This window comes from Phocoena phocoena, chromosome 16, assembly GCF_963924675.1.
Source record: "Phocoena phocoena chromosome 16, mPhoPho1.1, whole genome shotgun sequence".
Classification (NCBI taxonomy): domain Eukaryota; kingdom Metazoa; phylum Chordata; class Mammalia; order Artiodactyla; family Phocoenidae; genus Phocoena; species Phocoena phocoena.
Window position 1 is genome coordinate 64,298,347 of NC_089234.1, and position 25,874 is coordinate 64,324,220.

The 25,874-nt window shown below is 38.2% G+C and overlaps 1 protein-coding gene across 1 annotated transcript in view; it reads left to right on the plus strand.

Moving 5' to 3' along the window:
• CTNNA3 (catenin alpha 3) overlaps positions 1-25,874 on the plus strand; it is a 1,581,444-nt gene that overhangs the window by 1,696 nt on the left and 1,553,874 nt on the right. Inside the window, exon 2 of the mRNA XM_065894569.1 lies at positions 24,248-24,352. Coding sequence (XP_065750641.1) covers positions 24,254-24,352 — 99 coding nt within the window. The 5' untranslated portion in view covers positions 24,248-24,253. The remainder of the gene's footprint in view (positions 1-24,247; positions 24,353-25,874) is intronic.

Below are 25,874 nucleotides of genomic sequence, written 5' to 3' on the forward strand. Positions count from 1 at the left end.
CTGCTAAACCTGGCTTGTATAAGTGAACGAAGTTATAAACTCACTGGTTTCACCCAACAGTATTGAAAAGGGACGAAAGTGTAGCAGTTAAAGTTTTGCTAAGGATCTTCAGTGATATTTTCAGATGTTAAATTAACATGATGTTAAATTAACATGATGAGTCAGGGCCAGTCATTTGGCTCCGATTTTTTAAATATTCCGTTGTTAAGAATAAAATCAATAAGAAATGATTATCTTTTAAAAAAAGCACTACAAAAACAAAGCAAGTACTCAAAGCTTTTATTTTTGTAGTTTTGTAAACACATATGCAGGTTGACTTAGAGTTCTTGCCAGAAAAAATTATCAGTCGGATAGATAACACATCAGCTGCATGGGATGAGATTGTGGATAACTTGGACACACATATCTGAAACCTGTGAAGCAGATATTCTTAAGAAGCTAAGTAGGATTTAGGCACCAAATAAACTGAGTGATGTACCAGAGTGGTCAAGGACGCTTAAGAAAAACAAATTAGCTTTCGAAAGCATTAGTTCAGAGATTCTAGTGAGAGATCCATTCAAAGAGCTTATAGAGCCAATGGATATCAGTAGAAATCTGTAATTATATAGTATGAAGTAATTATGAAGTAACCGAGAAATATTTTTTGTGTCACTGGGGTAAGATATAAACAGAAAAGAGTTTTTAAAAGTCAGATTTATTAAGGAAAAATTTATATGCATTAAATTCACTCTTTATAAGTTTACAGTTTGATGAGTTCTGACAGTTATACACAATCATATATTCACCACCATAAACAAATAGAACATTTCTATTTGAGTCAATCCAAAGTTTCCTTGTGCCATCTGCAGTTATCTTCTCCCTTAACCCTCAGTCACTGACAACTACTGATCTGTTTCCTGTCCCTATATTTTTGCCCTTTCAAGAATGTCATATAAGTGGCATCATGCAGTGTGTAATTTTGTCTGACTCTATCAGTTAGCATAATGCTTTTGTGAGATATTCATGTTGACGCCTGTATCTATTCATTTTTTTCTTGCATAACATGTGACAGTATGATGGTATCGTAAATTGTTTATTTACCTGTTGATGGAAATTTGAGTTGTTTTCAGTTTCTGACTCTTGTGAATAAGGCCCCCATAAACATTTGCGTATAGGTCTCTAGGTGGACATATACTTTCATTTCTCTTGGGTAAATGTCTAAGGAGTGGAATTGCTAGGTCATAGGGTGGGTGCATGTTTAACTTTATAAGAAATTTCCGAGCTGTTTTATAAAGTGGCTGTACCAGTTTTCATTTTCACTAGCAAATGTGTGAGATATCCATTTGCTTCTCGTCTTTGCTAGCTCTAGTATTGGCAGTCTTTTTAATTTTAGCCATTACAGTAGGTGTGTAGCAGTATATATTATGACCTTAATTTGTGTTTCTCTAGTGACTTAGGATGTGCATTTTTCATGTGCTTATATGTCATCTTCTTGGTGAAGTGTCTTTTCAAGTATTTTGCCCATTTAAAAAACTGAATTTTTAAAAAAAGATTTTGATTTTTAAATATTATTTATATTTTCTGGATACAAGTTCTTTTTCATATATGGGTTTTAAAAATGCTTCATCCCATCCTTCAGCTGTGGTTTGACATTTCATTTTCTTTTCTTTTTTTTTTTTTTTTTTTTTTTTGCGGTACGCGGGCCTCTCACTGTTGTGGCCTCTCCCGTTGTGGAGCACAGGCTCCGGATGCGCAGGCTCAGCGGCCATGGCTCACGGGCCCAGCCGCTCCGTGGCACGTGGGATCCTCCCAGACCGGGGCACGAACCCGTGTCCCCCGCATCGGCAGATGGACTCTCAACCACTGCGCCACCAGGGAAGCCCTCTTTTCTTTTTTTTTTAAATATTTATTTGGCTGCATGGGGTCTTAGTTGAGGGATCTTCGTTGTGGCATGTGGGACCTTTCGTTGCAGAGTGCGGGCTCTTCCATGCAGCGCATGGGCTCCTCTGTAGTTGTGGCACGCGGGCTTAGTTGACCTGTGGCGTGAGGGATCTTAGTTCCCCAACCAGGGATCAGACCCGCATCCCCTGCATTGGAAGGTTGATTCTTAACCACTGGACCACCAGGGAAGTCCCTGCCATTTCATTTTCTTAACATTGTCTTTCAGAGAGCAGCAATGTTAAATTTTGTTGAAGCCGTTTATTGATTTTTTTTTTCTTTTATGATCATGCTTTGGATGTATCTGAGAAACCTTGGCCTAACCCAAGGTAACAAAACTTTTCTCCTATGTTTTCACTGAGAAATTTAATAGCTTTAGATCTTATCTTTAGCTCTATGATCCATTTCAAGTAAATGTTTGTATATGGTGTGAGGAAAGGGTCAAGGTTCCTGTTTTATGAGTGGCTGTTCGATGATTTCAGCACCATTTGTTGAAAAGACTACCTTTTTTCCATTGAGTTACCTTGACACCTTTATTGAAAATCAATTGTCCATTTAATATTATGTCTAATACACGAGTCTGGGTTATCTCACTTTTGGTAATGTTAAAATTGATCACTGCATGCATGCTCTGTAAGCCTGATTCTCATAGTTCCCTATTAATCAGTCAGTTAATGATTTTAGCCTTCATATTGGTAATTATTGTATAACCTATTATTTTTTAAGGGGTTGTAAATGGTGACTTTATCATTCTATAATTCCTTATTAGTTTTATCAGTTGGGATCATGCTATAAAGAACTCTTACCTTACTATTTCATTAGTCAAAAGTATAGTTCATACCAGAAAATCAGGAAAATACTTGATTATTTCCCATTGTTTATCAATTTTCAGAAAAAGAGGATGGTGTTCTAGCAACTTTGGAAGGTGACCAATGAGTTTTTTTTTTTTTGAATTTTTATATGTGAGACATATTTCAGAATACTGTAATTTTTTATTCTTTTGATGCTCAAATTTTCCCATTTTTGGCCATTGAGAACCCCTTTAAATTGTTTACTAAGCTTTTTTTTTTTTTTTTTTTGATATAACAGAAATTTATTGCCTGACAGTTCTGGAGACTGGAAGTCCAGTGTCAGTGTCCACAGGGTCTTATTCTTTCTGAAGCCACTAGGGAAGGATATATTCTAGGCTTCTCTCCTAGCTTCTGGTAGTTCCCTGCCTTGAGGCAGCATGATTCAGTTTTCATATGATGCTCGCTCCTGGTCCAAAATTGTCTCTTTAATTAGGACACCAGTCATATGTCCAATCTGTTGGCTTACAGCTGTTCGTTATATTCTCTTACAAACCTTTATATATCTGTGGAATCCATTATTATTTCTCCTCCTTTGTTTCTTTTTTTTTTTTTTTTTAACATCTTTATTGGGGTATAATTGCTTTACAATAGTGTGTTAGTTTCTGCTTTATAACAAAGAGAATCAGCTATAGATATACATATGCTCCCATGTGTCTTCCCTCTTGCGTCTCCCTCCCTCCCACTCTCCCCATCCCACCCCTCCAGGCTGTCCCAAAGCCCCGAGCTAATATCCCTGTGCCTTGCGGCTGCTTCCCCCTAGCTATCTACCTTACTACGTTTGTTAGTGTGTATATGTCCATGACTCTCTCTCGCCCTGTCAAAACTCACCCTTCCCCCTCCCCATATCCTCAAGTCCGTTCTCCAGTAGGTCTGCACCTCTATTCCTGTCTTATCCCTAGGTTCTTCATGACATTTTTTTCCTTAAATTCCATATATATGTGTTAGCATACGGTATTTGTCTTTGTCTTTCTGACTTACTTCACTCTGTATGACAGACTCTAGGTCTATCCATCTCATTACAAATAACTCAATTTCATTTCTTTTTAAGGCTGAGTAATATTCCATTGTGTATATGTGCCACATCTTCTTTATCCATTCGTCCGATGATGGGCGCTTAGGTTCTTTCCATCTCCGGGCTATTGTAAATAGAGCTGCAATGAACATTTTGGTACATGACTCTTTTTGAATTTTGGTTTTCTCAGGGTATATGCCCAGTAGTGGGATTGCTGGGTCATATGGTAATTCTATTTGTAGTTTTTTAAGGAACCTCCATACTGTTCTCCATAGTGGCTGAACCAATTCACATTCCCACCAGCAGTGCAAGAGTGTCCCCTTTTCTCCACACCCTCTCCAGCATTTATTGTTTCTAGATTTTTTGATGATGGCCATTCTGACTGGTGTGAGATGATATCTCATTGTAGTTTTGATTTGCATTTCTCTAATGATTAATGATGTTGAGCATTCTTTCATGTGTTTGTTGGCATTCTGTATATCTTCTTTGGAGAAATGTCTGTTTAGGTCTTCTGCCCATTTTTGGATGGGGTTGTTTGTTTTTTTGTTATTGAGCTGCATGAGCTGCTTGTAAATTTTGGAGATTAATCCTTTGTCAGTTGCTTCATTTGCAAATGTTTTCTCCCATTCTGAGGGTTGTCTTTTGGTCTTGATTATGGTTTCCTTTGCTGTGCAAAAGCTTTGAAGTTTCATTAGGTCCCATTTGTTTATTTTTGTTTTTATTTCCATTACTCTAGGAGGTGGGTCAGAAAGGATCTTGCTGTGATTTATGTCATAGAGTGTTCTTCCTATGTTTTCCTCTAAGAGTTTGATAGTTTCTGGCCTTACATTTAGGTCTTTAATCCATTTTGAGCTTATTTTTGTGTATGGTGTTAGGGAGTGATCTAATCTCATACTTTTACATGTACCTGTCCAGTTTTCCCAGCACCATTTATTGAAGAGGCTGTCCTTTCTCCACTGTACATTCCTGCCTCCTTTATCAAAGATAAGGTGTCCATATGTGCGTGGGTTTATCTCTGGGCTTTCTATCCTGTTCCACTGATCTATCTTTCTGTTTTTGTGCCAGTACCATACTGTCTTGATTACTGTTGCTTTGTAGTATAGTCTGAAGTCAGGGAGCCTGATTCCTCCAGCTCCTTTTTTCGTTCTCAAGATTGCTTTGGCTATTCGGGGTCTTTTGTGTTTCCATACAAATTGTGAAATTTTTTGTTCTAGTTCTGTGAAAAATGCCAGTGGTAGTTTGATAGGGATTGCATTGAATCTGTAGATTGCTTTGGGTAGTATAGTCATTTTCACAATGTTGATTCTTCCCATCCAAGAACATGGTATATCTCTCCATCTATTTGTATCATCTTTAATTTCTTTCATCAGTGTCTTATAATTTTCTGCATACAGGTCTTTCGTCTCCTTAGGTAGGTTTATTCCTAGATATTTTATTCTTTTTGTTGCAATGGTAAATGGGAGTGTTTTCTTGATTTCACTTTCAGATTTTTCATCATTAGTATATAGGAATGCCAGAGATTTCGGTGCATTAATTTTGTATCCTGCTACTTTACCAAATTCATTGATTAGCTCTAGTAGTTTTCTGGTAGCATCTTTAGGATTCTCTATGTATAGTATATCATGTCATCTGCAAACAGTGACAGCTTTACTTCTTCTTTTCCGATTTGGATTCCTTTTATTTCCTTTTCTTCTCTGATTGCTGTGGCTAAAACTTCCAAAACTATGTTGAATAAGAGTGGTGAGAGTGGGCAACCTTGTCTTGTTCCTGATCTTAGTGGAAATGGTTTCAGTTTTTCACCATTGAGGATGATGTTTGCTGTGGGCTTGTCATATATGGCCTTTATTATGTTGAGGAAAGTTCCCTCTATGCCTACTTTCTGGAGGGTTTTTATCATAAATGGGTGTTGAATTTTGTCGAAAGCTTTCTCTGCATCTATTGAAATGATCATATGGTTTTTCTCCTTCAATTTGTTAATATGGTTTATCACATTGATAGATTTGCGTATATTGAAGAATCCTTGCATTCCTGGAATAAACCCCACTTGATCATGGTGTATGATCCTGTTAATGTGCTGTTGGATTCTGTTTGCTAGTATTTTGTTGAGGATTTTTGCATCTATGTTCATCAGTGATATTGGCCTGTAGTTTTCTTTCTTCGTGACATCCTTGTCTGGTTTTGGTATCAAGGTGATGGTGGCCTCGTAGAAGGAATTTGGGAGTGTTCCTCCCTCTGCTATATTTTGGAAGAGTTCGAGGATAGGTGTTAGCTCTTCTCTAAACGTTTGATAGAATTCACCTGTGAAGCCATCTGGTCCTGGGCTTTTGTTTGTTGGAAGATTTTTAATCACAGTTTCAATATCAGTGCTTGTGATTGGTCTGTTCATATTTTCTATTTCTTCCTGATTCAGTCTTGGCAGGTTGTGCATTTCTAAGAATTTGTCCATTTCTTCCAGATTGTCCATTTTATTGGCATAGAGTTGCTTGTAGTAATCTCTCATGATTGTTTTTTATTTCTGCAGTGTCAGTTGTTATTTCTCCTTTCTCATTTCTAATTCTATTGATTTGAGTCTTCTCCCTTTTTTTCTTGATGAGTCTGGCTAGTGGTTTATCTATTTTGTTTATCTTCTCAAAGAACCAGCTTTTAGTTTTATTGATCTTTGCTATCGTTTCCTTTATTTCTTTTTCATTTATTTCTGATCTGATTTTTATGATTTCTTTCCTTCTGCTAGCTTTGGGGCTTTTTTGTTCTTCTTTCTCTAATTGCTTGAGGTGCAAGGTTAGGTTGTTTATTCGAGATGTTTCTGCTTCTTAAGGTGGGCTTGTATTGCTATAAACTTCCCCCTTAGAACTGCTTTTGCTGCATCCCATAGGTTTTGGGTCGTTGTGTCTCCATTGTCATTTGTTTCTAGGTATTTTTTGATTTCCTTTTTGATTTCTTCAGTGATCACTTCATTATTAAGTAGTGTATTGTTTAGCCTCCATGTGTTTGTATTTTTTACAGATCTTTTCCTGTAATTGATATCTAGTCTCATGGCGTTGTGGTCAGAAAAGATACTTGATACAATTTCAATTTTCTTAAATTTACCAAGGCTTGATTTGTGACCCAAGATATGATCTATCCTGGAGAATGTTCCATGAGCACTTGAGAAAAATGTGTATTCTGTTGTTTTTGGATGGAGTGTCCTATAAATATCAATTAAGTCCATCTTGTTTAATGTATCCTTTAAAGCTTGTGTTTCCTTATTTATTTTCATTTTGGATGATCTGTCCATGGGTGAAAGTGGGGTGTTAAAGTCCCCTACTATGAATGTGTTACTGTCAATTTCCCCTTTTATGGCTGTTAGTATTTGCCTTACGTATTGAGGTGCTCCTATGTTGGGTGCATAAATATTTACAATTGTTATATCTTCTTCTTGGATCGATCCCTTGATCATTATGTAGTGTCCTTCTTTATCCCTTTTAATAGTCCTTATTTTAAAGTCTATTTTGTCTGATATGAGAATTGCTACTCCACCTTTCTTTTGGTTTCCATTTGCATGGAATATCTTTTTCCATCCCCTTACTTTCAGTCTGTATGTGTCTCTAGGTCTGAGGTGGGTCTCTTGTAGACAGCATATATAAGGGTCTTGTTTTTGTATCCATTCAGCCAATCTGTGTCTTTTGGTGGGAGCATTTAGTCCATTTACATTTAAGGTAATTATCAATATGTATGTTCCTATTCCCATTTTCTATATTGTTTTGGGTTCGTTATTATAGGTCGTTTACTTCTTTTGCGTTTCTTATCTAGAGAAGTTCCTTTAGCATTTGTTGTAAAGCTGGTTTGGTGGTGCTGAACTCTCTCAGCTTTTGCTTGTCTGTAAAGGTTTTAATTTCTCCATCAAATCTGAATGAGATCCTTGCTGGGTAGAGTAGTCTTGGTTGCAGGTTTTTCTCCTTCATCACTTTCAGTATGTCCTGCCACTCCCTTCTGGCTTGTAGGGTTTCTGCTGAGAGATCAGCTGTTAACCTTATGGGGATTCCGTTGTGTGTTATTTGTTGTTTTTCCCTTGCTGCTTTTAATATGCTTTCTTTGTATTTAATTTTTGATAGTTTGATTAATATGTGTCTTGGTGTATTTCTCCTTGTATTTATCCTGTATGGGACTCTCTGTGCTTCCTGGACTTGATTAACTATTTCCTTTCCCATATTAGGGAAGTTTTCAACTATAATCTCTTCAAATATTTTCTCAGTCCCTTTCTTTTTTTCTTCTTCTTCTGGAACCCCTATAATTCGAATGTTGGTGCGTTTAATGTTGTCCCAGAGCTCTCTGAGACTGTCCTCAGTTCTTTTCATTCTTTTTCCTTTATTCTGCTCTGCAGTAGTTATTTCCACTACTTTATCTTCCAGGTCACTTATCCGTTCTTCTGCCTCAGTTATTCTGCTATTGATCCTATCTAGAGTACTTTTAATTTCATTTATTGCGTTGTTCATTGTTGCTTGTTTCATCTTTAGTTCTTGTAGGTCCTTGTTAACTGTTTCTTGCATTTTGTCCATTCTACTTCCAAGATTTTGGATCATCCTTACTATCATTATTCTGAATTCTTTTTCAGGTAGATTGCCTATTTCCTCTTCATTTGTTAGGTCTGGTGGGTTTTTATCTTGCTCCTTCATCTGCTGTGTGTTTTTCTGTCTTCTCATTTTGCTTATGTTACTGTGTTTGGGGTCTCCTTTTTGCAGGCTGCACGTTCATAGTTCCCGTTGTTTTTGATGTCTGTCTCCAGTGGCTAAGGTTGTTTCAGCGGGTTGTGTAGGCTTCCTGGTGGAGGGGACCAGTGCCTGTGTTGTGCTGGATGAAGCTGGATCTTGTCTCTCTAGTGGGCAGGTTCACGTCTGGTGGTGTGTTTTGGGGTGTCTGTGGCCTTGTTATGATTTTAGGTAGCCTCTCTGCTAATGGGTGGGGTTGTGTTCCTGTTTTGCTAGTTGTTTGGTATAGGTTGTCCAGCACTGTGGCTTGCTGGTCGTTGAGTGAAGCTGGGTGCTGGTGTTAAGATGGAGGTCTCTGGGAGATTTCCACCGTTTAATATTATGTGGAGCTGGGAGGTCTCTTGTTGACCAGTGTCCTGAAGTTGGCTCTCCTACCTCAGAGGCAGAGCCCTGCCTCCTGGGCTGGAGCACCAAGAGCCTTTCATCCACACGGCTCAGAATAAAAGGGAGGAAAAGTAGAGAGAATTATTAGAAGTATGAGGAAAGAAAGAAGGAAAGGAGGAAAGGAAGGAAGGAAGAAAGAAGCAAAGAAGGAAAGAAAGGAGGGAGGGAGGGAGGAAGGAAGGAAGGAAGGAGGGAAAGAAGGAGAAAATGTAGAGAGAATTAGTAGAAGTATGAGGAAAGAAAGAGGGAAAGGAGGAAAGGAAGGAAGGAAGAAAGAAGCAAAGAAGGAAAGAAAGGAGGGAGGGAGGGAGGGAGGGAGGAAGGAAGGAAAGAAGGAGGGAAAGAAGGAGAAAATGTAGAGAGAATTAGTAGAAGTTTGAGGAAAGAAAGAAGGAAAGGAGGAAAGGAAGGAAGGAAGAAAGAAGGAAAGAAAGGAGGGAGGGAGGAAGGAAGGAAGGAGGGAAAGAAGGAGAAAATGTAGAGAGAATTAGTAGAAGTATGAGGAAAGAAAGAAGGAAAGGAGGAAAGGAAGGAAGGAAGAAAGAAGCAAAGAAGGAAAGAAAGGAGGGAGGGAGGGAGGGAGGAAGGGAGGAAGGAAGGAGGGAAAGAAGGAAAAAAGACAGAAAGAAAGAAGATACAGTAAAAATAAAATAAAGTATAATATAGTTATTGTACTAAAAAATATTTAGAAAGAAAAAAAAAAAAGAACGGATAGAACCCTAGGACAAATGTTGGAAACAAAGCTATACAGAGAAAATCTTACACAGAAGCATACACAAACGCGTTCACAAAGAGAGGCAAAGGGGGAAAATTCATAAATCCTGCTCCCAGAGACCACCTCCTCAACCTGGGGTGATTCGCTGTCTAAAGGAGGGAAGGAAGGAAAGAAAGAAAGAACGAAGGTAAAGTACAATAAAGTTATTACAATTAAAATTAATTATTAAGAAAAAAAATTTTTTTTAAAAAAAAAAACCATGGACGGATAGAGCCCTAGGACAAATGGTGGAAGCAAGAGTATACAGACAAGATCTCACACAGAAGCATACACGCACACATTCACAAAAAGAGGAAAAGGGAAAAAAATCACAGATCTCGCTCCTAAATTCCCCCTCTTCAATTTGGGATCACTCCCTGTCTATTCAGGTATTCCACAATGCAGGGCACATCAAGTTGATTGTGGAGCTTCAATCCGCCGCCTCCGCGGCTGCCGGGAGAGACCTCCCCCTCTCCTCCCTGCTCTCACAGCTCACAGGAGCTCAGCTTTGGATTTGGCCCTGCCTCTGCGTGTAGGTCGCTGGAGGGCGTCTGTTTTTTCGCTCAGACAGGACGGGGTTAAAGGAGCCGCTGATTCGGGGCCTCCGGCTCACTCAGGCCGGGGGTTGGGGGATGGGGGAAGGAGGGGCCCTGCGTGCGGGGCGGGCCTGCGGCGGCAGAGGCGGCGTGACGCTGCGGCAGAGGCCGGCGTGACGCTGCACCAGCCTGAGACCCGCCGTGCGTACTCCCGGGGAAGTTGTCCCTGGATCCCGGGAACCTGGCAGTGGCGGCCTGTACAGGCTCCGCGGAAGAGGGGCGCGGAGAGTGACCTGTGCTCGCACACAGCCCCCCTGGTGGCGGCAGCAGCAGCCCCAGCGTCTCCCGCCCGTCTCTGGGGTCTGCGGTTTCAGCCGCGGCTCGCGCCCGTCTCTGGGGCTCGCGCTTCCCGCCGCGGCTCGCGCCCGTCTCTGGAGTTCCTTTAAGCAGCGCTCTTAAATCCCTCTCCTCGCGCACCAGGAAACAAAGAGGGAAGAAAAAGTCTCTTGCCTCTTCGGCCGGTGCAGGCTTTTCCCCGAACTCCCTCCTGGCTAGTCGTGGCGCACCAACCCCTTCAGGCTATGCTCAAGCCGCCAACCCCAGTCCTCTCCCTGCGCTCCGTCCAAAACCGAAACCCGAGCCTCAGCTTGCAGCCCCGCCCGCCCCGGCGGGTGAGCAGACAAGCCTCTCGGGTTGGTGAGTGCCGGTCGGCACCGATCGTCTGTGCAGGAATCTCCCCGCTTTGCCCTCCGCACCCGTCGCTCTGCACCTCTCCGCAGTCCCGAAGCTCCCCCCTCCGCCTCCCGCAGTCTCCGCCCGCGGAGGGGCTTCCTAGTGTGTGGAAACTTTTCCTCCTTCACAGCTCCCTCCCACTGGTGCAGGTGCCGTCCTTATTCTTTTGTCTCTGTTTTTTCTTTTTTCTTTTGCCCTACCCAGGTACGTGGGGAGTTTCTTGCCTTTTGGGAGGTCTGAGGTCTTCTGCCAGCCTTCAGTAGGTGTTCTGTAGGAGTTGTTCCACGTGTAGATGTATTTCTGGTGTATCCGTGAGGAGGAAGGCGATCTCCACGTCTCACTCTTCCGCCATCTTCCCCCGTCTCCGTTTACTAAGCATTTTGACAAAACCCAAGTGAGCCTTGATTTCTAGCACAAGAAGATGTTCTAGGCTCATTTTGTACATTTCCTGCGCTAGATCTTCAGTCAGCCTTTCCACCGAGGAGCCTGTCTTTTTAGTGGAAAATAGTATTTAGGGAACATAATCTGTGCACCAGGTTGCCATTGTTGCCCAATTAAAAATTTTTTTGTGTGAACATAGCTAGGAAATAGATTGTTTTTTAGGAAGGGAAAAATATATAATCAGATCATACTGATATTTCCAACTCAAAATAAGATTATAGGGCTTAATTTAAAAATTTTGATTTTATATTTGTATATTTTTTCTTATTTATTTATATCAAAGTATAGTTGACTTACAGTGTTATATTAGTTTCAGGTGTACAACATAGTGATTCAAAAAATTTTTTTAAATATTTATTTATTTATTTATTTATTTGGCTGTGCCAAGTCTTTGTTGCCGCACACAGGATCTTCATTGTGGCATACAGGGTCTTTAGTTGCAACATGCAGGATCTTTAGTTGCGGTGTGCAAACTCTTAGTTGTGGCACGAGGGATCTAGTTCCCTGATTAGGGATCAAACCCAGGCCCCCTGTATTGGGAGCATGGAGTGTTAGCCACTGGACCACCAGGGAAGTCCTTCAGATTTTTTATAGATTATACTCCATTTTTAGTTATTATGAAATATTGGCTATATTCCCTGTGCTGTACAATATATCTTGTAGCCCATTTATTTTATACCTAGTAGTTTGTAGCTCTTAATTTCCCATCCCTATCTTGCCCTTCCCCTGTTCCTACTGGTAACCACTAGTTTGTTCTCTGTATCTGTGGGTCTCTTTCTTTTTTGTTATAGTCACTAATTTGTTTTAAATTTTTTGATTCCACATGTAAATGATAACATACAATATTTGTCCTTCTCTGTCTGACTTATTTCACTAAGCATAGTGCCCTCTAAGTCCATCCATGTTGTTGCAAATGGCAAAATTTCATTCTTTTTTTATGGCTGAGTAGTATTCCATTGTATTTATATACCACATCTTCTTTATCCATTCATCTGTTGATGGACACCTAGGTTGCTTCCATACCTTGCAATTGTAAATCTGCTATGAACTTTGGGGTACATGTATCCTTTCGGATTAGTGTTTTCTTTTTCTTTGGATATATACCCAGGAGTGGAATTGCTGGATCATACGGTAGTTTTATTTTTAGTGTTTTGAGGAAACTCCATACTGTTTCCCACAGTGGCTGTACCAGTTTACATTCCCATTAACAGTGTACAAAGGTTCCCTTTCTCTACATCCTCGCCAGCATTTGTTATTTATGTTCTTTTTGATGGTAGCCATTCTGACAGGTGTTGGGTGATATCTCACTGTAGTCTTAATTTGCATTTCTCTGGTGATTAGTGATGTTGAGCATCTTTCATGTGCCTGTTGGCCATCTGTGTCTCCTTTTCTCTTATGCTGGAAATCTTATTTCCTAATAGCATGAATATAATTATTTATTTGCTTTAGCCTAATGTGTTTATACACATGTATGTATACATATATAATAAGAATATATATATCACACATATATAATAAGAATACTAAGTGTAGTTTAAAATTACTTTGACATTCTTTTTGTCCTGGAGGATAACCCTCTAGGATTAGAGTAAAAATACTGTTTGTTTGTTTTTTAACTTAAAAAAAGACTTTAAAAAACTTTATTTTTTATTGAAGTATAGTTGTGTACAATATTATATGTTTCAGGTGGTTCATAATTTTTGTAATTCACAGTTTTTAAAGGTTATGCTCCATTTATAGTTATAAAATATTGCTTTTATTCCCTGTGTTGTACAATATATCCTTAAAGCTTATTTTAAAAATATTGTGTTTTGAAGTTCCTTGAAATTATTTCTGAGTGTTTATGAAACTAATGTGAAATATAGTTAAGGTTTATTTTTTTTGTTTACTTCTGATTTTTCAGGATTGATTTATGAGTTAATTGCTTTTTACTTACGTAAAACATTTACGTGGCTCCAACGTCAAAACTCTAAAACTAGGTATATTCAGAGAAGTCTAGCATTCATCTCTGTCTCCTCTGCTCTGTTCTTTCCCTCGTCCCGAGGACAACAATTTTAATTTGTTTTCGGTTTATCCTTCAGGTTTTTTTTTTTTTTCTGGTTGTTATTCTTGTTGTTTTACTCAGCCATAAAAAGAAACGAAATTGAGTTATTTGTAGTGAGGTTGATGGACTTAGAGTCTGTCATACAGAGTGAAGTAAGTCAGAAAGAGAAAAACAAATACCGTATGCTAACGCATATATATGGAATCTAAAAAAAAAAAAGGTACTGATGAACCTAGTTGCAGGGCAGGAATAAATACGCAGACATAGAGAATGGACTTGAGGACATGGCGGGGGGAGGGGGAAGATGGGGTGAAGTGAGAGTAGCATCTACATATATACTACCAAATGTAAAATAGATAGCTAGTGGGAAGCAGCAGCAGGGAGATCAGCTCGGTGCTTTGCGATGACCTAGAGGGGTGGGATAGGGAGGGTGGGAGGGAGGGGATATGGGGATATATGTATGTATATGGCTGATTCACTTTGTTGTACAACAGAAACTAACACAGTATTATGAAGCAATTATACTCTAATAAAGAAGTATTTAAAAAAAAAAGAAAGTATAAGCAAGAATGCAAGCCTTTTTGCAGTCACAGCTTTCTTATGTAAAGGTAGTATAACTCCTCTGTTTCCTTCATTAATCCTTATTCATATACACTTTTTGGTTCCTCTCCTTTCTTCTCTTTCTCTCCCTCTCTCTCTCTTTTTTTTTTTTGGCACTTTTTATGTAGTGTTCCCATTACTGATAGTTGTGTACCACCAGACATTTACTGAACAGTGTAGGGAGGATCAGGCTTGGGCGGGAGTGAGTTGAGGTTGTTGGCAATTTTTACTTTCTTACCAAAGTTGTTATTTTTTTGCTCCTAGGAACATTTTCCTTTCATTGTTCGGTGCTCCAAAATTCAGTGTGCTTCGTGGTAAAGTCCTTTAAGCCACAGACTATTAGCACTGTGAGCTGATGATTTAACATCCCTTCTTTCCTTGACTCTACTTGACCTCTAGCAGTTCCCCTGGCTTCGTGGGCTTAGTCATAGACAGAAATGGCATGTCATCGTGCTAATCCTGACTTCTCACTTTTGTGATTCTACAGTCTCAAACTGGGTCTTTCAAATAGGGATATCCCCTTTGATTACTGTACCTATCCATGCCCTGTCTTAATTCTCTAATCAAAGGACGCTTGGACAGGAATTTCAGGGTCGTGGCACTTTTAGAGAAAATTACTTCTTGTTGAGGTGTGTATAGATTTTCACTTTCCTTTTTAAAAAATTTAGTCAAGATTTCATTTTATTTCTTTATTCGTAATTTGGGGTAATGCCAAGTTTCCTTGAAGATGGAGGAAATTTTGATTTTGAGTTTTTCTGTATTCCATTAGTTTTGATGGAAGGAAGTGACATAAACATGCATTTATTCTACCATATATTATAATAAATCCTAGGAGATGGTAGGATGATGATGGGGATTCTCTTAGAGTTCTGTATAGTGTACAGAGTAAAGCATTGCTTACTTCTATCATGAGTGTGTATGTGCTTGTGTGTGTGTGTATGTGTGTTTATTAAGATGTAAAGAGGGTTGCTTGAGTTGAGGTTGAAAAGATGAGGAAGTATTTGTTGAGTGGCTATTGGGGAGGAGTACTCCAGGCAGAGGGAACAGAGTGAATAAAAGTTTAGGGGAATGAAAGAGTATGGTCCATTTAGAGAACTTCAAATTCTTTAGCATGAATTGAGTACAGGGAGGAGGTGTGTCAAAGACAAAGAAGAAGCTGGAGAGATAGGGCAAATTGCCTCGAGTCATTCAGTGGAGCCTGAACTTTATTGTGTCCAGATGAAGAATCATTGAGGGTTTTAAGCAGGGAGTTGGTGTAACATTATCTTATTTTATATTAGAGACATCACTCTGGGAATAGTTTGGAGGGTGAATTGGAGGTTGTGAAAAACTAGAAGGGAGACCAGTTAGGGTATCATTGCAAAGTTTAAGTAAGTCTAACCAGGGTTGAACTGAGGAGGTACCAATGTGAATGGAGAGGAAATGGCCAATATAAGAAGAGTTAAGGAAGTAGAAGCTGTGTGACTTTTCCACTAATCTGATATGAAGAGAGAGGCAGAATGAAAGAAAATATTCTGGGATGACATTCAAGTTATGGGTTGGGTGTGGGTGCCCACTGTGTGGTGATGTCATTAATCTAGATCAGAACTGAAGATGGCGGTAACAGGTTTTGAGGAAGAGATCATGGAGTTCAGTTTTGAGGTGCCTGTGAGATGGCCCAGTGGGAAGTGGATCTGGGGACTCTGAAGCTCAGGTGAGAGGTCTGGACTGTTGAATCAGAGGCTGTAAGTTGAACTGAAACTCTAGGATGAGATTGTTCTGAAAGAACTATATAGTGTGGAGCAGAGACTAGCATGTAAGGGATGGATCCTGGGGTTTAGACCCCTAGTTAACAGGCGTTAGTAGATAAGGAGGAGCTAGTAAAAGATACTGGGAAAGAATGGCAGAAGGGTAGAAAGTGGTATTTTGAAGCCAGAGGAGAAAGTCTTTTGTTTATTATAGAAAGAATACTTAGCATGTGGGATGAGAAATGGTTAAATAGGGTTAATAGGTATATAGCTAGAGTTCCTGGAGAAAATTTTAAAAACTAGTGGTAAAATAGTGAACTTGGATGGTTAGATTGAAGATTCTGGCAGATTTAAAACCTCTCTTCAGAGAATATGGAAGAATGGAAAACCAGGAGTCAGAGAAGCAGCTGAAGTTCTCAAAACAGTTATATACTATTGGTTTCCCCCAGTATATTAATAGATTTGTAGAAAAATGAATGTAGTGTTTTCAGAGACTTTGGTTTTATTTTCGCTATTATGATAAGCAGGCTCTTATTTATTTCTAAGTAATCAGAGAACAAAGAAGAAATGGGAATTTTTTTGCTTCACATTGAGGTTGACAAGAATTCTACTTCTTTCACTATTTTCTGTTTTGTTCTCTGCTTTTTAAAAATACCAGACCTTAGGAGAATTCACATATATTTGAGCTGTCTTATAATATTATGGAGTGGAACTGACCCATAGGCCCACTGAACTTGCAGCAACAAAAGCTACTGTCACTTTCAAGGTGTATATGAAGGGCATGTTACTTCTGCCCTGGTTGCTTAAACTTGATGCTTATAGCTGAAGGTTATTCTTGTTGTGGGTGATTCAATGAAAGCTTCTCTGAGCTTTCACACACTAGATTATCTTCTTAGAGTTCAATTGGACTAATTTAGTTCTTTGGCTTTTTAAATAACAGGTAGGTAACATTTATGCTGGGCTTATATGAGATAGGATCTCAGTTCTGGTATAATTTTATATGGTACAAAATGTCCTTAAATTGAAAGGCATTGCTACACAGAATAACCATGGGGCATTTTTGTCCTTTCTTCATACCTGCAATTTTGAAAATGTGTGCCATTGTGAAAGGCAGGGTGAGCTTTTAGTGTGAACTGGCATTTCATAAAATAACATAAAAGGTGTGTTATCAGAAGAGGGGTAATAAGGTCATCTTATAAAATTCTTATATACAATGTTACTTTTCAGTTAAATCAGAAATTGAATTACAACCTTTTGCTTTATTTTGGAGGGCCGTTAGACTTGACCAGCCATTCACTACAAGAAGGATATAAGACCTAAATATAAGTAGAATCTGATGTTTTCCTTTGTTTTATTTCATATTAGTTAAGTCAGTCTTTTGGATTTTTTGTTTGTTTTCTGACGTTTTTTTGCAGCTGTCATTTAGGTTGTGTGTGGGGAAACAAGTTTTATTTTGGTTACTATGAACAGAGGAAGCAAACGTTTTAATTTAATTTGAGTCTTCTCATAAAGAATCTATAAAACTCATAATTTTGGGGGGGGAGCTCAATTTGATTATTTTTCAAAAAACACCAGTAAGATGACTATCCATAAGTTGTTAAAAAGAACTTCAGATGCTTCCAAGAAGTTTTTGAAAGTTTGAATCTCACATGCTAAAGATATTTACTTTTTATTGTGAAGTGTAACTTTTTTTATCGTGTTGAAACCCAGAATTCTTGGAAGTTAAGGAAATAAAAAGTTCAGAGTCTTGGGGATCTGGACATGTAGTGCATTTAACAATTGTAGCCCTAACTTTAGTGCATACCTTTTATGTATCACTCTGGAATTGCTTTCAAAGGGCTCAAGATCCTTTATGAGGCCGTTATGCATTAGGAATTTGTTTTTAAAGAGTATTTAGGCATGTTGCATTTCTAATTAATGCACATGTAGGAAATATGCCTTAGATTTTAAAGTCAAGAGATCCAATGAAATGAGTCACCAGAGGGAAGCTTTGTTTTAAGCCCTTTAGTTATGGGAACTAAGAGTGAAAGCATTCTTGCATTCTTGAATAATAATTACAAGTTCTATAGATGAAAGCAATATTTTTAACCTAAATGTAGACAAGTAGGTTCTGCTTTCCTGTTGAAAAGGGGGTAATAATATCAACTAATATTTGTTCAGACCTTAGTAGGTGTCTGAAGCATGGGTCAAGTTATGACTTTTATATGGATTTAAAATTTTAATCTTCAAGATCCTTTTGAAGAGGGTACTCTTATTATTCTCATTTTACAGATGATAAAATTGATGTTTATTTAGGGAGGTTTACTAGCTTGTCTAAAGTCACCAGTGAGCAAGGAACAGAGCCTAGATTCTCACCCAGGCAGTCCAACTTCAAAGCCAGTGCTCTTAATTACTGAGATCCAATGGTGATGAAATGTAGGAGAATTTAGGAATCTTTATAAAGCAGACAATGGGAGTAGGGGAGCAGCAGTTTGTCTCACACTGGCATATTGCCCTGCTGAGGGGCTGAGTGGAGCTGAAATCTAGCCCTCCCTCTGCTGGACAAACTGGGGGCCTTCCTGCTAATACCTACTGGGCTATGTTTACCCTTTTTCTAATTGGTCTGCCAGAAGAGCCATATTTTACTAGTTCAATCAAAGGCAAATTTTAAATTAATTAATTAATTAGGCTATGCTGGGTCTTAGTTGCGGCACACGGGATCTTTAGTTGCGGCACATGGGATCTTTAGTTGTGGCATGTGAACTCTTATTGTGTCATGAGAACTCTTATTGTGGCATGTAGGATCTAGTTCCCTGACCAGGGGTTGCTGCATTGGGAGTGCAGAGTCTTAGCCACTGGACCACCAGGGAAGTCCCTCAAAGGCTAATCTTAATTCTATAAACCTCTGAGTACCACTGCCTATATTTCCGCTCACTCACAATAGTCCTTTGACTCTGACCTGTCTCTTCCTGTCTGCTTCCTCCTTGGTTGTCTCATTCCATCCACCTTTATGTTGACAACTCTGAAATTTGTATTTTCATCCCAGACTTCTCTCCCAAACTCTGCTCTCATATATCCAACTGCCTACTTAACATCTTCACTTGGATGTCTAACATGCATCTCAAATTTATCATGTCCCAAACTGGGCTCTTCATCTTCCTGTTCCTTCTCTGCAGCAATCTCTACCTCAGTTACTGGCAACTCCATCCTTCCGGTTGCTTCAGACAAAAAACTTAAAGATATCTTGTGTTCTTTTTATCCTGTGTTCAATATGTCAGGAATTCCTATTGGCTCACAATATAGCTACAATCTGACCACTTCTGTATACTTCTGCCGCCACCACCCAGGTCATCAATATGCATTTTGTTGTGTTTTTGAGTATTTAAATTGTTTATATACTTATTTATTTTCTCATGAATGTAATGTTGAATGATCACAAAAATAATTTTAATAAAAACAGTAAAGAAATATACATATACTCTTGCATGGAAACCTATAAACTTAAGGAAAAAATAATAACAGAGAGCATTTGAATGAGGGGAAAAAAGAGGGGAAAAGAGAAGTAATTTTGTTATAGAAGCTTGGAAGTCTTCTCCTAAAAGTGGAAGAACTGATGACTTTTTACCCTACCTCTGTGTCAACTGCATGTCTTAGAAGATTGAGGAAACAATGAAAGAGCAAATCTGACCAAAAAGAAAGAACTTGGTGATATGGAGTTCTAGAAAGTTTGGGCAGGCTGATCCTTAGCATTTGTAGTGAGCAGATTGAAAGTATAAAATGGAGGCCTGCATACCATACTTACATATGTAAAAGCTACAAGTCAAGCTAACAAGCTACTAAAGTAGGTTCTATCCTCCTATCTTTCTACCTTGAGAAATATACCTTCAAAATGACCTGGAAGGATAGATCTGTATTTAGAATTCTTGTACTCTTTGAAATTTCTTGTTAGAATGAGGTGGTGGATGGGGAGCTCACCCCTGACCTTGATGGTCAGCTTCCTTTTCTTTCTACTTGTGGCTCTGTCTTGCACTTGAGAGGCCTTGGGTACATGCAAGTGGACAGCCCAGCTTGCATGTCCAAGCTCCATACATACTCATCAGCAAACAGCTGCCTCTTGGCTACCTCTCAGGTATAAGGAATGGGCATGTTGTAATTCACTCTTGGAAGGATGGATTGCAGGAAGAGGCTGGCATAGGTACTGGAAGTAGGCTTGGGCTGATTGAGCAGAGAGTTGGGGGTACTGGATATCCTGAGTGTGTCAGAAAGGGTACATATGGGCTCTGGGAGGACACATCACCTTGGTCTCATGTACTCTTCCAAAGCATGATTGAATGTGTGTCCCCCATGACCTCTCAGAGTTAACTGCATTTAAAAATGAAATGCTTGTTAAGTAAATGAATTTAAAATTGCTATAAGCTCGATTTAAAGCAAGGAATAAAGTAGAGTAAAGAAAATTCAGGCATTATGGACAAAGACAACTTGGGGAGACGGGAAGGATCCACATGGGTACTTTGTTCTGCCTTAAGGACTATCCCTAGAGCCCTCTATTACTGCTGTCAAGAGATTTGTTTTCCTCCCTTTGATTCTGAAAACTGGGATTTTAATCTAGTCTGCCTGTCTCCAAACCTGTACCTTTCCTACTTTATGAAACTGTCTCTATTGGATAGAAGTTGAAAAGTGGCAGAATTCAACTCAGCATAAGGAAGAACTTTATAAAAGTAATCACTGGCATCTAATGGTATAGTGAGCATCTCATTTCTATTCATCCAAGCCCAGTACATTGTTGAAATGAAGGACGCTGTAGGAGGTGTCCTTGAATTGTTTGGGAGGTACTTTCTAACTCTTAAAATTTTGTGGATTATAAAATGCAAACGCCTTGGGGTATAATATCCACACCCTAGTAGAATTTTTGTTTTGGATTCACATTGTGTTATTGCTACAAGAGGTCTAACAATTTGTCGGACTTTGACCTTGCTTTGACTTCATTTGCAAAATTCTACAGTTTTCTGCCTATTGTTACCTTGATCTCCAAATCAATTTCCTGAGTTGACTAGAAAATGTTTCGATACTATACACAAAGTGATTAGTATGTATTAGTGTTTTTAATAGTATAGTCAATTTTGGAGTATATAGTTGTATTTAAATGCTTTAAATTATTAGATTTGTCATAATTATTTCCTTTGAAACTTTCAGCATAATTATCTTTGTTTTTAATATCAAACTTTGCTGAAAACACATGAAAGAATTATAAATATTATGAGTATATTTGATTATAAGCATATTTGAAATTCACTATTTTGACTATGTACAAATTTCTATGGTAAGTCACTGGGAACAGTCTTTGGCAGATTCCTGTTATTCTCAAGAATACTTCACATATCCATTTTTGCAGTAAGAGAATCATGGAGTGTAGCCATGTGGCATATATTGGGTTGGCCAAAAAGTGCCTTTGGTTTTTAAGTAAAAATAAAAACACGTTTTTCATTTTCACCAAGAACTTTATTGAACAACGTATTCACCCTTTTGTTCTACTACCTTCTGCCATTTTTTAGGCAACTTCATAATTCCGTCTTCCCAAAACTTTTAATCTTTTTGAGCAAAGAACTGTTCCAGGTGCCTTTTATAGTCTTCCAGGGAATTGAAATTTTTTTCCATTAAGAGAATTTTGTAAAGACCGAAATAAATGGAAATCTGAAGGTGCAATGTCTGGTGAATACGGCAGATGAATCAGAACTTCCCAGCCAAGCTGTAACAGTTTTTGCCTTGTCGTCAAAGAAGCATGCAGTCTTGTGTTATCCTGATGGAAGATTATGAGCTTTCTGTTGACTAATTCTGGACGCTTTTCGTCATGTGCTGTTTTCTATTGGTCTACTTGGGAGCAAGTAGACCAATAGAAATTAATTGTTTGGTTTTCCAGAAGGAGCTCATAATAGAAGACTACCTTCCAATCCCACCATATACACAACATCACCTTCTTTGGATGAAGACCGGCCTTTGGTGTGGTTGGTGGTGGTTCATTTCGCTTGCTCCACGATCTCTTCCATTCCACACTATTGTACAGTATCCAGTTTTTCATTACTGGTCACAGTTTGTTTCAAAAATGGAACATTTTCATTACGTTTAAGTAGAGAATTGCATGAGGAAAAATGGTCAAGAAGGTTTTTTTCGCTTAACTTATGTGGAACCCAAACATCAAAGCAATGAACATAACCAAGCTGGTGCAAATGATTTTCAGCGCTTGATTTGGATATTTTGAGTATGTCGGCTGTCTCCCACGTGGTATAACATTGATTGTTCTCAGTTAATGTCTCTATTTTATCGCTGTCAACTTCAACTGGTCTGCCCGGCCATGGAGCATCGTACAGCAAGAAATCTGCAGCACGAAACCTCACAAACCACTTTTGACATGTTTGATCATTCACAGCACCTTCTCCATACACCGCACAAATCTTTTTTTTGCATTTCGGTTGTTTTTTTACTTTTCTTGAAATAATAAAGCATAACATGCTGAAAATGTTGCCTTTTTTCTTCCATCTTCAATATTAAAATGGCTACACAAAAATACACCAATTTTGATGTCCTTTTTAAAATGCACGCTGATACGACAGCTGTCACATACAATCTAACAAAATTGTTTTGAATGAAGTTAAAGACAACTAAGTGCTACTAGAGCCATCTTATGGAAAAAACCGAACAGACCTTTTGGCCAGCCCAATATTTGGAGAGCAGTAAGACTTCTAGGTTCTATAGTATTTGCCTCTATTTAAAAAAATTGTTATTACTAATCTAAGAATTAGATTACATTAAGATAAGAGCCAATAAGGAAGATTTTTTGTTATAGGGTGGCTCTGTTTGTGCATCTCTCTCAGCACATGTATCAGATATATGGTGTGGAAAGGCCTTGGTGAAGCACTGATCTTTTTAGTTACATGTACACAAAGACATCATTATTATCTTTGGTTATACACAGTAACACATTTATGGATCCAGGGGAAGGGTCCAGTGAGTGGGAGAGGTTGAAGAGCAAAGATATGCTGATTTTATGGAACTAGACCAGTGGGAGTTGAGAAAGTGTCAGAGAAGAATGGGGGTAGATTCTCAGGGGAAGAAGTTGGGAGGGAACATGGGCCCTACCCTGAGATTCTGATTTCCCTTTGAGGTTGGAGGCATAGGTATAGGAAAAAGAACAATCTTCTTTCCTAGAATCACTGAGAGTGAGAGGAGTCTTAAAAGGACTGATTCTGGATTAAAGAGACACCATGAAAATGTGTCCTCATTCATTCATTCATTCTTTCACTCATTCATCTATCCATCCATAGTCCATTCATAGAATCAACCAGTCAACTAAAAACAAAACAATTATCTGCCCTTATATCTAAAATAATAAATAGAGAAACTAAAGTAAAAGTAATACATTCTAATTCTTTTTTGTTTTAGTTTCAATGAGTATTGTAGGGAATATCAAGATATTTTCTAGGGGCAGATTCTTATGTTCTCTTAGCCTGCAAGTATAGGAAACTTTGAAAGAAAATAGGTAACAGTTAAATGGAAAGATTTGTGCATTGATAGTAACACACATTCCTGTAGACTCTAAGTTTATTTTTAATAGGCTAAGTTATATATAGGATAGATGTGTTTCTTACTGTTTATCTCCGTGAACCTTCAGTAAATACTTGCTGGGTGATTATTGACTGTGAACAAGTTAATACAAATCTGTGGGCTTAGTGATTTGGGTAATAGTCTTCACGGCGGATGTGTTACTTTGGATATGTTGTGAAATTCCACATATGGTCGTTTGATATATATATGTATTCTTATGCAAAAATCTCACTGCATCGACTTTTAAGATTAATGTTCATGTCTTAAAGAATGGCTTGCAATGTTTTTCTTATTTTGTCTTGCTCAAATATCAATGCCTTCTCAGATTTGTCATTTTATAATAACGATGCCAATTTATATTAGTTTTTTTTCTGTACAGGAAAGTAAATTGCCTCGAACTTTCTTCTCCAAATCAAAACCCTCAAACAATTCCCCCAGACAAATAGAGACGTAGCACCTGTAGAGACGTAGCACCTGTCTTCCAAATTCCTACCTGATTCCTCATCTGAGTTGTCATTAACAATAGGCAAAATATGGGCTCTGGCTCTCTCAGTGCTATGAGTTCATGGAAGTCAAAGCACTTGCTTGCTGTAAGATATGTCTCACCAACTCAGCCATTCTTTTTCACTTAAGACTCCTGATCAAATGCAAAGTCACCTTGGCTGGTTATTATTTCAGTCATGAACATACTAGCGTAGATTAATTTGTCAGAGGACCTAAGCCCAGAAGCATGACCTAAGAGAACAGTTGGGGAATATCTTGTTTCTCTGTAGGTGGACTTGGCACCCTGGTCCTCTGAGGGCTACAACTGATAGCAGGAGGAGGTGCTTGAATACTAATCTCATGTACACTATGATTTTCATTAGTGCTTTCCTTTAGAAAGTATTTTTCTTTATTAATAAGTGTCTTTTTGTTTTTGTGCCCAGGCAGTCATGTCAGCTGAAACACCAATCACACTGAATGTCAATCCTCAGGATCTGCAGGTCCAGACATTCACCGTAGAGAAGCTGCTGGAGCCTCTCATAATCCAGGTATTAATACCATGGAAATTACAACATTTAGTAACTGAAAAAGAACTAAAAAACATAGGAAAAATAGATAATGAACTAAGATTTGATTTTTGTAGAATGAATATGTTATCTAAAATTGTCCTTCAAAATGTTTTTAAAGTGTACAAAAGTATGTATTTAGTAATAGTAATGATAAAATTCTGAAAGTTCCTCCCCAGATTCTCTTTTAAAAGCAACAGAAGTAATAATATGCGTATGAAATTTTCAAAGTAACTTTATGTAAATTATCTTGTTTGATAGTCATGAAAACTGAGTGAGGCAGGCAGCATGGTTAAAACCATCCTTGTTACGTAGATGAGGAAACAGCCTAGAGAATTTCAGTAACTTGCCCCAAAGCACATGGTGGCTCATTTGTCAAATAGGAAATTATTTTTGAAATACCAAAATGTATGAGAAAAGCAGATATTTAAGGCATTCTGTGATAAAGTCTTTCATAAAGTCAATAATTCCTTGATAATATGCATAATGATTCTCTGACTTATTTATTATGTAAGCCCAGAGTTTATCCATTGGCTTTTCTTAAAGCAGAGCTTGGAGAAACTTATACTATAATATAGATTTAAATGTCTTGATTTTAACCCAAAATTTGCGAGGAAACCCCCCTTTAGGCCACCTTACGTCATACGTCCTAAGACAGATTGTCCCTTTTTCTAAGGCCTTGAAGTACTCAAGGGTTTCTTAAGTGAGAATCAACAGTGACCTTACCTCTGATAATTTAAAAATCTGCTTGTCTTCTTTGTGAGGTGGATGGTGGGGAGGGGAGTAGCTCTGAGAATAGGCTTTGTACACTTTTTTACTTAGCACAGTCGATATCTCCTACTGGAAAGACAATTCAAAACAAGTGCCTCACTGATGATAGCTTAGTCATGAACTTTGGCATCTAAAAGACACTAATATCTGGTATGAAATTGCTATTAGATGATTCTGAGACTCCACTGAAGTCCCTATCTTAGCCACCCACAGAATGGTTTCATGTTAAAAAGAAACAAACATGTTCATTGTTTTTCTAATAGAGTTCACTAAAAAAATAGGAAAAGCAAAACAAAACAAAACAAAAACCCAATGAAAAACCAGAAAATAAAAAAATACAATTTTAACAGTAAGAGGTAAACATTAATATTGTGATTCATGTACTTCCAGTACAGTAAAATTATGGGTGATTTTTGTTATCTTCTTAGTACTTTATATTAAAGAATGTAGGTATATCTTAAATATATAAAGCATATATATATGTACAAGGTAGAGATGGTACTGTATATATAGCTTTTATCTCATTATAGCTTTTATCTCATTCTTCTATTTAAAATGATATTTTAATAATTTCTTCATTCTTTGTAAGAATGAGATTTAACAAAACTGCTGTTAAATTATCCTTTATATGGCTGCACCATAGTTTTTTAAAGTAGCTTCTCGTTTTTGGACATTTAGGTTGTTTCAGTTTTTTACCATTATAAATAATGCTCTTCTGAACATCTTTGTACAA